This window comes from Andrographis paniculata, unplaced genomic scaffold (assembly GCF_009805555.1).
Source record: "Andrographis paniculata isolate CXL003 unplaced genomic scaffold, ASM980555v1 Contig86END, whole genome shotgun sequence".
Classification (NCBI taxonomy): Eukaryota; Viridiplantae; Streptophyta; class Magnoliopsida; order Lamiales; family Acanthaceae; genus Andrographis; species Andrographis paniculata.
The window spans coordinates 3,378,449-3,395,706 of NW_026137624.1; the positions used below are offsets into that span (position 1 = coordinate 3,378,449).

The window sequence follows — 17,258 nt, forward strand, 5'->3', positions numbered from 1 at the left end:
CATCTCCTCTCTCTAATATATATTATTTCCGGTGATTTTTCCGGTGTGTTTCCAATCGATATTCCGGTCGCATTCGGCCTATTTCTTTTCTTCATTTCCAAGTCTTCCGACACGGTATCAGTTCGCCTAATTTTAGTTCGCCGGAGCTCCGAAATATTGGGGTGCCACCTAATTTGGAGACGAACGTCGTTTTATCTTTGGAAACGTTGTGTCACGAACCGGAAGCACTATCGGGACGTATTCATTTTTACAGAAAGAGGTTTTACCTTGACTCGACGTGATTATCAAATGACTTCGATAAATTAATTATTGAAATTTATTTCAATAAATTATTGTGATTATCGAATTTATTTCGGTAAAAACTATTGTGCTATCGAATTTATTTCGATAATTATATTCTTGCAATATAATATTATTATTATATTTCTATCAAGTCAGAAACGAAACATATTGATAAAACGAACCTATTTATAATTTTAAAGAAATAATGTAATAGATTATATCATATTATAGTAATGGTACAAACTCTGGTAAGGATACCACCTGAGTTATCTATACTTATATTCTAGCGATAGGTTAAGCACATATATACTCTTCGCCCTTACTTTTTTCTAATTATATTTTTACTTATTGTATATTGTGATGTGAGTTTCACTAATTATTTATAAATTTATGATGTGGGTTAACTATAGGTGGTCTTTAGATGTAGATCTTTATTTTCCACAATTATTTTGTACTTCCTCCGTCCATTAATTTTATATATATTTATTTTTTTTATTTTTTCACAAAAAATATACATTTTTCATTTATAAAAAATAATTCTTACACACTCTTTAATTTATATCCTTTAAGATTGCACTTATTTAATAAAATGCTACAACTACTTACACATTCAATTTATCAAAAAAAGAAAAAAAAAATTCTTACTTCATTAATTAATATATATATATTTTCCAAAATATTCCTAATTTCCGTTAGTTACAACCAATATGTAATATTATATTCATTAAAAATTCATATCGAACCCAAATAAGTTGTTGGTCCCAAAATCGATCAAACACCTAGCAGCAATAACAACTCACTTCGAAAAAAAAATCGAAACATAAAATCTCAACACAGACTCGTTGTTTGCTGAACGATCGGACTGCGAATACGCATGCTGGTGACAACAAAAACATAAAACACAAAACAAGGATGAATGAATCAAGATTACAAAGTTGTTGTGTGAATCATTGCTTTAAAAAATCTCGCTCTATCACTCACATAGAATTTCATAGTACACTCGTTCACATCTACAACTTCCCCCAATCCAATTCCTTGTTCCCCTTGCTATTAACTCATTCTCCTCCTCTTTTATATAAAAATCAATTAGATATGCACTATCGTTACTTCTCCAACCTCAAACATTCTCAACATGGTAAAATTATCAAATAAGGAAAGAAATAATTCTCAATAACTCCTTAGTTTGACTTCCATATTTTCTTTCAATTAAATCTCCTAAAATCTATCTATCCATTTATAGCAGATATCTTAGGATCAATGTTCATTTTGTAGATACACTAGTCTGGCCGATTTGAACCACAACTGAATGGATCACTTGCTCCATGTTAAATAGACCGCAACTTTAATTTTCACCATAGTCCATACGTTGATTAGACATCCCGTAAACATCAACTAAAATCCAATGCAAAATGCAATTCATTTTCAACATAAGCATATATTTAGTTAACGGGGAACAACTATTCGTTAGTTTTGAATGACCCGCAAATTACATATATTTGAGTTGGCACAATATGAATGTAATATATTTTCTTCTTCTTTTTAATAATAATAATAATAATAATATTTTCTTCGTCCTACATCTTATGTTACATTTTTTATCTTCATTTGTCCCCAATATTATGTCACTTTCTATTTTGGGAAAAGAATTTTATCTTTTAATTATATTTTAAATTTTATAATTTATAATTTTTTTTAATTTTTATTAGACTAATTAGTTATCTTGATATTGCTTTATAATTATTTGTATTAATTAGTTTTACTAATACATTCTTAATTATTTACTATCCCTAGTAATTATTGTGTCTACCGATCTGGGACGGAGGATATAATAATAATAAAGACAAAAAAAAAAAAATGATATATTGCTTTGCTAAATATACTATATTAGATTTTTTTTTTTACCAATACCGTTCATTTCATATTAATTATATGTTGTTCAATGTTACCTTGGTTGATTGGATGTGAATAAATTCAATATTATTATATTTCAACTCCCAATCCAACTTGTTTATGAATATATATATATATGCTCATGTATGTACAGATCTAAGCTTAAATGTTACTCGATCCATTTAACTTTGCAAAAGTTGGTCACTACTAATTAAAATATAAATGGAACTTTTCTAAGCTTATCATCGACGATGTTACATTATATAACTATTCAATTATATTATTGATTTTGTTTAAATTTAGTTGATTTATTCGCTATCAAATACGCTCGTTAGGTTGTCTCAAGTCTAGTGTTAGATTATTGTATTTTTGGTATTCCGATCTAATTAGGAAATTATATTTGTCGCAGTGGGCCAAAAAAAATTAATAAATAAATAAAAATGAAAGAATCGACTTGTGAAAGGATTTAAGGCCAAATGATGTCGAAAAGAAAATCAAAAATTGATCCAATAGGTTTAGAATATTTGGATGAATTGAATTGTAGAAAATGACTTTTATAGAACGGAAGAAAACACTGCAAGAAAATATCATTTTTGTAACGAGATTTTTTCGTCTCTAAATTCACTTTTTCCGTTACTAATGATATTAGAGACGGAATTAATTATGGAATTACGTTAGCTACGTGATCTTTAGTGACGGAATTCCGTTACAAATATATATATATATATATATTTTTTGGTAGTGAAAGGGATGTGATGAGATCTTTTATAAGAATTTAAGAAGTAGGTTACAAAAGTATATAATTGAATTAATAAATGAACAATCAATGGAAGTCTTCAATAGGGTTTTTAATGTAGAATAATTGAAGTAGCTAGCACAGCTGCACAGGTACATGAGGAGAGGTTAAAGCATTTCCTGTTCCAATAATTTATTTTCAATCATGTAGCTCATTTATTTATTTATTTATTTCTATTTTTGTGTTGAATTTCTTTTTCTTGCAATTAATACACTTTACTTTATTGTTATTTTAACAAGTCATTCTTTAAATTTATATGCTTTATTGTCTTATTTATCATTCATGTCATTTCACTAACAAAAATTAACAAATTAGTATTTTAGTGAATAATATAAATTAATGAATAATATCAAATACATAAATTAACAAACTATAGCAATATATAAAACAATAATAATAAATAAAAAAAAAGAAAGTATTTTAGTAAAATTTTTACTCAACAAGTTAGCACATGTAGCTACTATTTGAACAAAGAAAAAATTTAAATACATGAACTTCTGAACATGTAGGATTATCTTATTTAAATCACTAAAAACTTAAATTGACAAACTTAAACAAATGAATAAACCAATATCCAATGCATAAATTAACAAACTATAGAAATATATACAAGAATTAAATATATATATATATATATACTCACTCTGTCGTCCAATTGTATGTTCATTTGATCGGACACGAATTTAAAAAAAAAAGATAAAAGTAGAAATTTTTAATTTTTTAAGGTAAAAAATAAAATAGAAAAAACAATTTTTTTTAATAATAAAAATGATAAGAAGAATAAAATTAGATGACAATTAAAAAATAAATAAATAAATTTGAATAACAGAGTATATATTAACAAAAAATTTAATCAAAAACACGTAAATACTATTCGGCCAAAGAAAAAAAAAATGTTAAATAAATTAACTTTTAAAAAAATATCTTTAATTATTTTATTTAAATTTCTAAATATTTAAACTAGTAAACTTAAACAAATGAAAAGCAATATTGAAGGCATAAATTAGCAAACTATAGCAATATATAAAACAATAAAAAATGATATTGCCAAAAATTTTATTCAAAAAAGTTAGCATATATAACTATTATTTGAGAAAAATATATATATATAAAATATATTAACTTCTGAAAAAATATTATTATTTTATCCAAAACTTTAGAAATTAGATTAACAAACTTAAAAAAAAAATTATATCCCATGCATAAATTAGCAAATTATAGCAATATATAAAACAATAAAAATATATCTTATCTCCGTCCTACTCTAAGGGCATACATGTTGATATTTGAATATTAATTATTATATAAAAACATAGTAAAAATTAAAAAAAAAAATTATAAAAATATTTTCATTAGTGTCTTATAATACTTATAAAATAATATTTGTACAACAAATTATACAAATATAACAATATTTTTAATATCAAGTACAATGACGGCAAAATGTAAATGTGACCTTAGAGGCGGACGGAAGGAGTATATATTTGTAAAAAATTTACTCAACAAGTTAGCAAACTACTACTTGAGCAAAGAAAAAAAAAATGTTATACATTAATTTTTGAAAACAAAATATAATTATTTTATTTAAATCTCTCAAAATATTAAATTAGCAAACTTAAACAAATAAATAAATCATAAATCGACAAACTATAGCAATATATAAAACAAAATATAATATATAGTAGTACATATAAACAGAAAAAAATAATAATAATAAATAAAAATTACAATGTTTTAAACACGTTAACTTCCGTATAAATATGATTATTTTATTTAAATTTCTAAAAAAACTAAATTAGCAAATATAAACAAATGGATAAGCCATATTAAATGCATAAATTAACAAACTATATAACAATATATAAAAACAAAAATATATATACATACATATATTAGCAAAATTTTACTCAACAAGTTAGTAAATATAACTACTCCCTCCGTCATACATAATTTGGGCATGTTACCGTAGATACGAGAATTTAGTATAATTATTAAGTAATTAAAAAGTGTATTAATAAAAATAATTATTGTATAGTAAAAATAATTATAGATTAAGATTAAAATAACTAAATAGTTTAATTAAAATTAAAAAAATTATAAAATTTAAAATTTAAAATTTAATTAAAGTGTATAATTATATTTTAAAAAAAAATGACAAGTTATTATGTGGGACATAGGGAGTATTATTTAAACAAAGAAAATAAAGAGTGTTAAATACATTGTAAAAACATATTAGTACCTCCGTCGACAGCCAATCTATCAATTTACTTTTTGCACAAAAACAACAAAAATTCTTTCTATTTGTGTCTTATAATACTAATGTAATAATATTTGTATAAAATATTATACAAATATAAGAATATTTTTAATGTTAAAAACAATGACGCCAAATACAAATGGATAGATTGGCAGTGGACGGAGGTAGTATTATTTTATTTAAATTTCTAAAAATTCAAAATTAAACAAAGGAACAAGCAATTTCTACTATATGGATTAACAAACTCTAGTAATATATAAAACAATAAAAATACATATATAAGCAAAACTCTACTCTAAACAGGTACTACATTAATCAACAAACTCGAGCAAAATTCAAATATTGAATTTACTACATTAACCTTGTCAAATTATAACCTTAAGATTAGACTTCAGCGCTATTGCTATCAAACGGCTAACACAATATCAACACCGAGACATCAGCAGAGTAACCGTCGCCTTATATAAAATAACAAACTTATTAATGCAGCGGAAAAAGAAAACATAACAACTTTGATAAACAATTCTATAATATAAGAAAGAAAAAATGAATAGATTCTTAGCAGGACGTGACAGAAAAAAAAACTCGGGCAAATTTCAGTTTTGTATCGAACATGTCTAATATACAAAATGTAGTTTTGTTGTAGCACTTGCACACAATGCATAAGTACGTCAGTCAGTCAGTCAGTCAGTCAGTCGGTCTACGAAATTGAAAGTAGAACAACTTATTGCTATGCAGAGCTATACTTACAGTGAGTGATAATGTGATATTTGTGGTCAAGATTTGGATCAATCTGAAATCTGTATATGTGTGTTCTTTGTATTGCCTGCCTGCCTGCCTGCCCAATAGATGAACTGTAGCTTGAGATTTATTTGTTTATACTTAAAAAAGATGTATAATAAAACTTTTGATAGACTAAATCATTAATGTGGCCATCAAAAACATCAACACAAAGGCTAACATACAGCATGCAATATTCTGTCCCTGTTAATTACTACTACTAACTGACTTAACACTCAACTGTACCTGGAGAATTCACACAGCCACATGTTGAGTTCAATTCATCCAACCATGTATTCGTCTGTATCGTTTGTAAACTCTACCACCGGGGCATACTGCATTGCATTGCATACTTTGAATTAATAAGAGATAGTATAGTGGCTTCATTCGGATAATAACTACAGACCTCCAGAAAAACCTACCTCATCATCTTCATCAAAGTAAATTCCATCACCTGTGCTGCTGCTCTTCGGCCTGAATGCCCATCCTAAAGTGTCCTCCACTAGTGATTTCAATTTTCTTGTCTGAAATGAAAGAGACAACAGCCATTTTTCAAAATTTTCAAAGATGTCAATGGGTAGTGTTGAATACCAACATTTAATTGGTTGATTAGAGACAGTCTAGGATTTTGCAACTGGCATAATGCTGATTTAATTGTTTATTAAGACACGTGCGTACTTACCCATGAGAGAAGATCTCCATCGACAACCGGAGCTTCTAGCACCACCGAAAAAAATTCCTGCATATTAATGTGTTTACAGTGGTCCTTTTGATTAAATTAATTGCAACTCAAAAGTTCTAATGGGCATAAAATCAGGACCCTAGGGATTTCCAAGATGTCTGGAAATTATTAAACTAAGATAATGAACTTCAAGGCATATCTTGATATAATAAGATATAATCATACTAGCGGCAGCATCAGTAGCAACACTATGGCACACATGCATTCGTTAATGTAATAATGTCTATAGACGTCAATATGTCATCCTTGTGCCGATGGCAATACCTTGCAAAGGTGATGCAGAAAGCTATCAGAAGATAGCCAAGATTCATCCAACAAAGCTGGCACTCCTTCACGCATTGCACCAATGTCATTTTCATCCTTTTTAAATCCATATTTTAACTGGTAAAACACGATCCTAACAAACTGCAAATGCAACAAACATGGAGCTCAGGAGAAATGTTGAAAAAAGAAACACACAGTCACACACAAGGAAAATCTAAAAAGTTACACAAGTACTCATGGCTAGAACAGTATCGAATCAAAGAAAAAGAAAAACAACCAATGCTCAGAGTTGAAAAAGATTGCTTCAGATACTATTGGAATCTATTTGCGCAAATAACCCTAGCATGCACAAAAACAATATTATGACATTATCCATGCATTACATATCCGACAATTGTGATATCACTTTCACGGAAGTTGGAACCCACATAGATGCAACTATGATGCAGATGACAAGAGCGGAAATCTTCAAAGTTCGCATGTTGGCTATAACAAAATTCATCTCAAAACAATCACCATTCCACTTTACCCAGAGATACAGAAAGATAAATACATTAAAAGATTCAATGGTACCTTTGTGAATAGCCGGCTCCTGGTGCGAAGAGGCTATAAAAACAACAAAACAAAGTTAAATACAAATTGAATTTCACATGATGAATAATTACAAATTCCTCTCAAGTGTATAGGAAGTAACTCAGCCAAAACTTCTAACAGAATCAACACCTTGGATTCACACATATCTCTAAGATTAACATGTACAAAAACTTTAACAAGACCATCCTGATACTGTAAGCAAACTAAACATAAACAAAACACTGTACCAGAAAAAAGTTCTAATTCCCAGCATACTCACATAATAAACTAATAATACACCATCTTGGCTCTAGAAAGAAAAAAAAAACAAATAACAGAAAAGCTGAGAAGTTAAAATATCGTAACTACCAATATAGAACACCCTTAAAACCTAAGCAACTGTCCAAGAATCTACTTAGCACCAACCACTTGTTGACCCTATATCTCCTGATTGATAAGGCAAATTCCATGTTTTGTAGTATACTTACAGCTTCTGTGCAGCCAAACAACAAAGTCAACAAAAGCTTCCACTGAAGAAAAGCCTCAAGTGATTGACCCATCTGCATAATTTTGCAAAAGAATACAGGAAGAACCATAATAAATTAGTATTTTGAATGTAAATATCTCCAATAATATCACGTTTCGGATAAATAATTGCATAAAAATAAAGCAGAATAGCTGAAGAATCCTTCACTACCAGAAATGCTATGAACGCAAACTGTAATTCTGCAAGAAGTGCATTTTCATCGCCACCATATTCTTTCATCAATATGCTTTCCAATAGCTGTGTCTGTTAAATGCAGAATACTTACCCAATCAACATCCTTTAAATTCTGCAACTACAAAAAATACTAAACTTACCTTGTCAACATTCAAATTAGTGAGCTCCTGGCCAGACATGCCCTTGTATTTGACAACCCGAGGAATTGTAGTATAATAACAACCCCTTCTTTTGGACTTCTCCTCAGATGTTGCAAACCTGTTATTTGTTAACTGCTCAGACATCTTTTCTTCCATTATTGTCTTAGAGGATCTTCCTACCATGTCAGGTTCACAGGCAATTGTGATTTCTCCTCCAATAGGTTCTGCAAAATGTCCACCGTTATCATGAACACGAAAGAAACAATCATCCTTTCAAATGGAAATAAAAGAAAGGGCATGATTTAAAGTGCTTCAATATCAATTCTTGCAGCGAAAATAGGAAATCACTCAGTTCTGTTTAAAAAATCCAAATGTTACTACATACCAAAACAGCAATTCATAAATGCCAAACTAAGACACTTGATCCACCAAAGGCACAAAACAATCCTAACTTCAAATAGCTATACATTAAATCAGCAAAATCAATGACAGAAATATGTTGCAATACATAGACAATAGCAAAATTAATGACAGAAAGATGCTGCAATACATAGACAATTGGAATGAAGTCAAAATGAGCATTTGGCAGCACAAAATTTTAATTCAGTTGAAAGCATATCTTGTTGTATACTTCAACTAGCCACTAGCTCATTTATATTTTATACTTCTCATTAACTCATCCCTGCTTGTATTCAATCCGCTAATTGGTTCAAAATTTCAACTAATTACCACTAACTTTATGATAAACAATGAAGCAAGAATCAACTCATGAATGATTTCTAAGTTCCAGATCCAGGAAAAGAATGCAAACATGCCAGCTGCACAAATTAAAATCACCTACCAATGCGCTCAATAGTGTCTTTCGTAATATAGTTGGATAAATTCTTCCAAGCCCCATATTGACTCAAGGTGTATGGTCCAAGCTTCTTATCAAATTCTAACCTTCTAACTGCATCAGAGTATCTCCCTTCCTGTGTGGAATTAAACAGTCAAAAGATTTTTTCCCAAAAAAATATAACATCAACACCTATTTATATCACATCAAACAACAATTTCGATTCAAAATTTTATTATTAAAATCCCAAGCCCAAAATCCAAACCCATGACCAAACACACTAGTTTCCAAGAGTAGATTTGAGAAAAAAAAATTAAATTTTCCCTGAAATTATGGGTTGTGAAGCAGTAATGGACTAGCCAAAGATAAATTTTATAAAATAACAGAAGATGGTAGAACTGAAGAAGGGGGAGAAAAATCAAGGACTTTGTAACTAATGGCATTCAATTTTCAAAGATAAGTAAACAGATTTATGCCATAATGAATCACCAAAATCGAAATCCTCATTTTCACTCACATGTTCAACATGAGGATAATAGGCTTACAAAACCTGAAAGTAGAGCTCTGCAGTACAAATTATTTCAACTTCAGGAAGTACTCAAAAACATTTGAGGCTTCAAGGTAAATGGAAATTCATAAGAACAAACCCAATAAACATCACCAAACTAACTCACCTCCTCTTCTGACAACTTGACAAACCTCTCTTCCTTTTGCTCCCATTTTCGAACAATCACCTATAATAGTACTAATGTAATATATAAGATTATGAATATCCTATTGTCTCATTGAAGCATGGAAATAGGTTCAAAAATGAAAAGATAACAAGGAATAAAAATAGACAGCCGGACTTATACGTTAATGCAATAAAAACCAAAATAATGGACTTATGTATAAAGACAAAAATTCAGTCAGATGGTAGTCATCCTCTAGAAGCCAGGTGCAGGCCTAAACATATCGCCATACAATGTGCATACAATAACTGTAATGCACAGCGCACTCAGCAAACTATGCAGTGGCAATGCCATCTTGACAAGTTCTATAACATAAAACTGGAACGTAACATACATAATCAGGTTTGTTCAATTGTGTATTTTTATTCCTATTCATTTTCTCATTTTTCCTCTAAATACATCTCACCTATTAAACGAAATTAAGTGAAATCAAGATAAACACAAGCATATAATGAGAGAGTAAAACGAGTATATATAGACATTAATGTAAAACCATAATGAGCCTGCGGCCCAAAATCAATTCGGACTGCCCAAAAAAGAAGTATCGAGCTTGGATGTCCATTACTCTTACAGGCTTCAACTTGGCTTCACAACATGACAATCCACCGGCTATCATAATTAAAATATTTCATACAATAACTATTTTCATCTAAAAAAAGATCAAAAAAGAAAGGAATGGATGGTAATTTAAAACAATACAGCCAATAAGTATTAGGTCAAAACACACAAATCTCTTTCAATTCATCTTTGGATAGAAAATTTAATTAGTTAAACCATTCGACCAAATCAAATCACTTTTTAGCAAGCATTTCTACACACTAGTTTTTTAAAAGTATGAATGAAAATTCTGGAACAATGATAAGGCCTGCATTGAGAAAACATGATTGATTTTTCATGTACAAGAATACATGTGTGTGTGTATGTATATATATATGATTCAAAGCACATAATAGAAAAGCTTAACAGCTGAAAAATACAGGCATGTGTAGCATCAAGATCAAAATAACTGAAAAACAGACTTCTGCATAAAACCTGTGAAGGGCTCGCATCAATGAAGAAACCAACAATGGCAGAAAACTGGCTGCCTCCCCTGCGTAAAAACACATACACTAAAATCAAATCATCCACAGGAAATGCAACTGTGGCGCACCAACACCAAAATAACTAACAGCTGAATCTGTGACAGCAATTTACTATAATAAATAAATCAATAAAGGCGTAGATTAATTAATCGGTGATGGAAAGGACCTAACTTATCAGACGAGCTGTAGTAGACAAAGTGTACTCCAGGCGGAATCATCTTCACACCATTAAAGTTAGGACCCGATGAGAACATCTGCAAAAATCACCATGTCCACCACATCAAAACATCCATAACCGGCCGGGTAAAACCCATTCTCCAAGAGAAAGTTTCGCATACAAACACCCACCTGGGTATCTATACCAATGAGAGTGTATTGAGGAACATCGAGAAGAAGAAGGGTAGCGCCCTGCTTCACCAAATCCAAGGCCATGTTTGGGTCCATTGATAGGTTACGGGTGGTGATTTTTGATCCTCTGTGGATTGGTTGTAAGGTTTAAGAGGTTCAATTCTCAGCTTCTTCGGCGAACTTCTTCTATGGCTGGATGATCGTTCTCCACTCCAGAAACCTATTCAATCAATGTTCTAAAGCAATTCCAATAAAAGCAACAAATGTCTGTCAACCACCGATTCATAAAAGAATGGACAGAGCCAACAAAAACTGAACTAAAAACCCCAATCTAATCCCTTGAATATATCTAAAAGCAGCAGAACTAATATCATACAACTCAAACCCTAATTACTATAGCAGTTCGCATTAAAAATACAACAGAAAATGAATCAAGAGTGTAATAATTCAGCTTACAAAGCTTCCAACGAAACTAAAGAAGAAAGCGATATGACGAGGACGAGGCTGCCTGTATCGCGAAGACCGTAGAAGAAAAGAGAAGACGGATCTGGGTCTGGAGGGTTAAGAATGACAATTGGATTTTGCCCGCGGGCTGACCCATCCGCTTCAGAATGGCCCGTTTTGAGTCGCCTTTTAACGGTCGAATACTCGAGGATAGAGGATAGCGTTTATTTTAATAGGCGACGGTTAAAAGTCGTGCTAATTGTTCAAATTGCATTTATCAGTAGTCCAGATAGTATATTTGAAAATATTTGGGCAAGAATTTTTTTAAATATTTTTAATTTATTGAATAATTTTTAACTATTTGATTATATTTGAAAGTATTTAGCAAAAAACTATTTTAACAATTTTTAGTTTATGTTGGAAAATCGGTTAATTATTTAATAGATAGAATTTAATAGTGTTAAAGATGCATGTGGGTATATGCCGGTAAGCTACAGGTGTTCGTACCACCTATTCGGACCAGATACTTACATAGATATATGATAAATAATTATTTGAAATTTAAAATTTAAATAATATATTTATGACCGAAACTAAAGTTGGTGCTTATGACCAAAATTAAAACGATTTTTATGGCCGAAATTAAGTATGATGTTTATTGTTGGACGTTACCGAAATTATGGCCGACGATTACAAGTCATTAAACACCGACGATTTCGGTTCCACATGAAAATTTCAAGGGTGGAGGTGTTATAAAAGGCCTCCTCACACTCATTTCATTATACACCACACCAAAACTAGGAAGTGAAACTTCTTTTCTGTCTAATCCTCTCATCCCCAATAAATTTTCGGCGAGTTTCGGAATTTCTACTTGCCTTAACCCCCGACATAGCTTAAGTCTCTCATTTTAGTTCATCGGAGCTCTGAAAATTGGGGTGTCATCTAATTCGGAGACCGACGTCGTTTTATCTTTGAGAACGTTACGCCATAAACCGGAGGCACTACCGTGGTGTATTCGTTTTTACGGAGAGAGGTTCTACCTCGACTCGACTTGATTATCGAATTTATTTCGATAAAATTATTGTGATTATCAAATTTATTTCGATAAATTGATTATTGAATTTATTTCGATAAAATTGTCGTGATTATCGAATTTATTTCCATAAATAACTTTGATATCGAAATTTATTTTTCGATAATTGTTTGATATTCTTGTGATAATAATAATTTTTTAACAGTTTATTGAATTTTTTTTTTTTTTTTGTATTTAACCAATCAAATAGTTAATTTAAAGTTTTAATAAATTAATTTTTTTATATAGCTTTGTTAAGAATTTTGATAGTTGTCTAACCAACGAGTTCCTTTATTTCTCCTTTTTCTTTATTTTTCTAATAACGAATAAACTCGCAGCCTGTAAACTAAAACCATACAAGACAAGTAACACGAAGTGAACTATGGGTGACAGATACGACTTGAATGTAGGCCCAATAAAGCAAGTTATGGTGAACAATGTGCGACAGACATCCATAACCTCACGACTACGAGTCAATCTTTATACCACCAGACATCCTTACGGGACCCTCACTAACGAGTTCCTTGAAAAAATACAATAGTCGGTCCACTCCTTAGCCCGGTCCATCGAACTCGGCCCAACCCTTATATCAAAATCCTAACCCAATCCTTAAACCTAAAACCAATTTAATAATCCATTTAGTTAAGGGTTTGTTGTGGAGTTAGTTTTTGGGGGAAGTTTCAAAAAATATAGATATATATAGATATTAGTTTGGAAGTTTTGTGAGAGTAGAAGTCTTCGGATGGTTAATTCAGTGGGTGTCGAAGTTTAGAGTAACATCTCAACTTCTACCTTGCAATCGTGATTATCTTGGGCCATCATCACTTTGTCAGCGATCGTCCTCGTCAAGGAACTCGAACACAATTAGATCTCAGAAAAGGCTTGCAAAATCAAGTCAAGAACAGGAAGTCATCTGAACCCTATCTATTTGTTTGCTTAGGGTTTGTTTGTTTGATTTGATTTTCATAATGTCATTTGATTAATATGTGTTAATTTCATTCGTTTCGATATTAATATTGTTTTAGTTTTATAATTATTTGGTTCCATTTGTAATTTTGTATTAAATTCAATAATTCGGGATATAAATAACAACAAGCTTATTGAGATTTTTTTTTTAAAAAAAAAATCCGCTTTTATTTTCTTTATTTTTTATTTATCTTTAAAAAATTATAATTTATTTTATACATATAAATATATTTTGTACTGGAGTAGCTTTAGTTTATGTTTGTTTGAAGATTTGAATTTTAAATTGAAATTTTGAATAGTATAAATTTTATGTGATATTATAAATATAAAATTAATGTTAATATAATATATAAATGAAAAATAGATACTAGAAAATCTACCAAATAAAACTAAATTATAAATTTATTTTTATAAATTTCAAATAATTAATTTTTATATATAATATTATTTTATTTGTAAAATATTAAAATTTATTAAAATTAAATCAAAATAAAAAAAACACTATGTTATTAATTTATTTTTATATAATTTCATATTAAATAAATAAATAAAAATAGAATAAATTTATTTAAAGATAAATATAATTATGAGTATAATAAATATACGTACGAAAAATTTTATTATTTCATATTTTGTACCATTTAAATAAATAAATAAAAAAGCTTTGTTCACCTAGAGTTTTTAAACAAATTGATTTTTTTATGCAAATTGTATCAAAAATATAATATATATTATTTTGAGTTAAATATTTGAATTTTTTTGTTTTAACTTTTGTAACTAGTATTTGATTATTGTTTTTATTTTTTGACTTTTATAAAAGAATTTTGTATTGTTTATTATTATTTTTGAAGAATCGCAATTGAAAATAGTGTTGGAAGAACGGAGAGAAAATATTAATATTTTTCAATAAAAATATATTATTTTTTTAATCTAAAAATAATAAAATAAATATGTTATAACACTTTCTCAATTTTAAATAACTAATAAAAAAATTAAACTTAAAATAACACAATTGAATGTTTAAAAATAAAATATAAATATCATCTATTGTTATTTTACATATAAACAACTAATATCAAAAAGTTATTTTACCAAATATTTTAATACAAATTACTAATTGAATCAGCTAGTCAAACCAGCTAAACAAACAACTAACAGTCAATTGAATCTAACAGATAAAAACTATCAGTTAATTGTCAAATTTTTAGATTCTTATCGATGTTTTATAGACTCTTAAATTGATATTATTGGAGACATACTTCTATAAAGTACAAAATACATTTTTATATAGTACCAAATATATTTTTATAGAGCATCAGATATATTTTTCTTGAATACCATGTTAAAAAATAAAAAGATAGCACACAATTCTTATTTTACATAGCAGAGTACTATTTGCACTAAAGTTAATACCATCTAGACATTCAATTTGTAAGACAAGTTGATAAGAATGCAAGAATAAGGAAATAATCCAATGCCATCGATGACTTTTTCTTTTAGCCACATACGCACACATTCACATACACAATCGGGATCGAATCCCCAACTTCAACCATGTCAAGGAAGGATTCAACCGCCTGAGCTACACACCCTCGGCGACCAATCGATGATTTAAGATGCTTGACATTTGGAATATAATGTTAGAATCAATTGTATTAACATGATCATAATGATATTGAAAAAGAGGAGAAAATAAATTTACCTTGAAAGTATTATATGCAAATGTTACATAAGATTAATGCAACATTGAAGAAAAATTTTACTTAGATAAAATGGACTAACAACCGAGTGAATGAGGGAGTCATTTCACCCATTCAATTATCCTTTATTTTTACTTGTCTGTTTCTTGTATATTTTTGTTTATAGAAAATAATGTAATTTGATCATAAATCAATTACAATTTATTTGTATCGTCTGCTATTCGATTAATTTATCATATATTTCTTTAAATTTATCGCATACCATTAAAGATTTGTATAGAGACATCCAAAAGCTTATTGAAATTCTCTCCAACAAGAATTTTATAGCCAAATATTGAAGTTTGAGGCCAATGGATTCTAAACAATATATATATTATGATACTTGAATTTTATCTATACAAATGCTACTCCTCATTAAATAAAACGTATATGTATCTTCAATTTTTCTTGTCCAATTGTGATCTTGTTTTTTAATTTGTTTGTTCTTCTCTCAATATTAACTCATCTTTAATCGTTTCTAACGTGTTAGCATTCTTTTGAGTGAACTTTATTTTGATTTTGATGAAGTAGCTTGGACCACAAGGTTGATGTGTATATTAGTTAGTTAGTTACAATTTTGTTGTACGAGAGATTCTCTTTTAGAATACCATGGATTAGCTCTCTCTCTCTCTATATATATATATATATTTGTAAGTCCTCAAGAAATCAAATATCACTCAATCGAAGAAATCTAAAAATACCTTTTCAATTTCTCTCTGTTCTGGTTATTTTCATTCTTTATGTTCATCATGGTATCAAATTTGGTCTCTATTGTCCATTGATTTCCCATGGCTGATGCTCAAAACTAGTTGTTCCTATGCTTCCTAAAGATTTGATGCTACAAAATGGTGATCACTCAAGTTTTACTATATCTACCATTTCTCTTAATGGCAACAACTTCGTCACACGGTCTCATACGGTTCGAACCTCCCTCATGGAAAGAGGTAAGCTGAGCTTCATCATATATTAGCTACGTATGCCTTCAATTGATGATCCGACTTAAGAAGCTTGGATCGAAGTTGATACAATGGTTAGAGCCTGAATCAAAAATTCAATTGCACCAGATTTCCATGATGCATTTGTATTTGCTCCCTCAGCCAAACAACTCTTGGACAACCTAGTAGAGAAGTATGGTCAATACAACCCATCTCTCATTTTTCAGTTGCGGAAAAAGATTTTTGTCATGACTCAATGAGGAGATTCAGTCTCCACTTACTACACCAAAATGCATAAACTATTGGATGAATTAATTGCCATTGATCCTCCAGTCGGTTACTCGTGTAGTACGTGCAGCTAATGTTAACAAACTCAATGGTGCACGACTAGACAAAGATCAACTTATACAATTTCTTACTGGCCTAAACGATACATATGAAAGTCTTCGAAGCTAGATTCTTCTAATGGATCCTTTACCAACTATGAGCCACGCCTATCCATTACTTATGCAAGTTGAGAAGCAAAAGAAATTACAGTTCACAGCTTTGGAATTTGCCAATCAAAATGTACTTGCGAATGAAGTAAAAAAATCCAATCAAAATAGAAGGATGGGAGACAAGAAGAAACAAAGAATAAACAAAAGGAATGATATATGTGATT

General features: G+C 29.6%; 1 protein-coding gene across 4 annotated transcripts; it reads right to left on the reverse strand.

Annotated features, from left to right (window-relative positions):
• Positions 1 to 5,757: 5,757 nt before the first annotated feature.
• LOC127242240 (uncharacterized) lies at positions 5,758 to 12,032 on the reverse strand. Of its 4 annotated transcripts, none has more exons than XM_051261703.1 (15): positions 11,898 to 12,032; positions 11,442 to 11,677; positions 11,265 to 11,347; positions 11,044 to 11,101; positions 9,955 to 10,014; positions 9,287 to 9,416; positions 8,446 to 8,669; positions 8,282 to 8,374; positions 8,073 to 8,144; positions 7,585 to 7,617; positions 7,012 to 7,152; positions 6,688 to 6,744; positions 6,428 to 6,529; positions 6,252 to 6,340; positions 5,760 to 6,063 (listed from the first exon to the last, which is right to left on the reverse strand). In XM_051261703.1, the coding sequence occupies exons 2-14, from the start codon at positions 11,535 to 11,537 to the stop codon at positions 6,287 to 6,289; spliced, it is 1,203 nt and encodes a 400-aa protein (XP_051117660.1). In that variant the 5' UTR covers positions 11,538 to 11,677; positions 11,898 to 12,032; the 3' UTR covers positions 5,760 to 6,063; positions 6,252 to 6,286. The 4 variants fall into 4 exon arrangements, with proteins under 4 accessions (XP_051117662.1, XP_051117660.1, XP_051117661.1 ...); XM_051261704.1 differs by having other exon boundaries at positions 11,442 to 11,661; positions 11,898 to 12,007; XM_051261705.1 differs by lacking the exon at positions 11,898 to 12,032 and having other exon boundaries at positions 5,758 to 6,059; positions 11,442 to 11,891.
• Between the last annotated feature and the right edge of the window lie 5,226 nt (positions 12,033 to 17,258).

Bases quoted from the DNA above. Each gene is read 5' to 3' on its own strand.
- LOC127242240 (XM_051261705.1), bottom strand. From the start codon at position 11,537: ATGGACCCAAACATGGCCTTGGATTTGGTGAAGCAGGGCGCTACCCTT. The intron at 8,375-8,445 runs GTAAGTTTAGTA...TGCATTTAACAG, and splicing joins CTAATTTGAATGTTGACAAG to ACACAGCTATTGGAAAGCAT. The intron at 6,745-7,011 runs GTATTGCCATCG...ATTAATATGCAG, and splicing joins TTCTGCATCACCTTTGCAAG to GAATTTTTTTCGGTGGTGCT.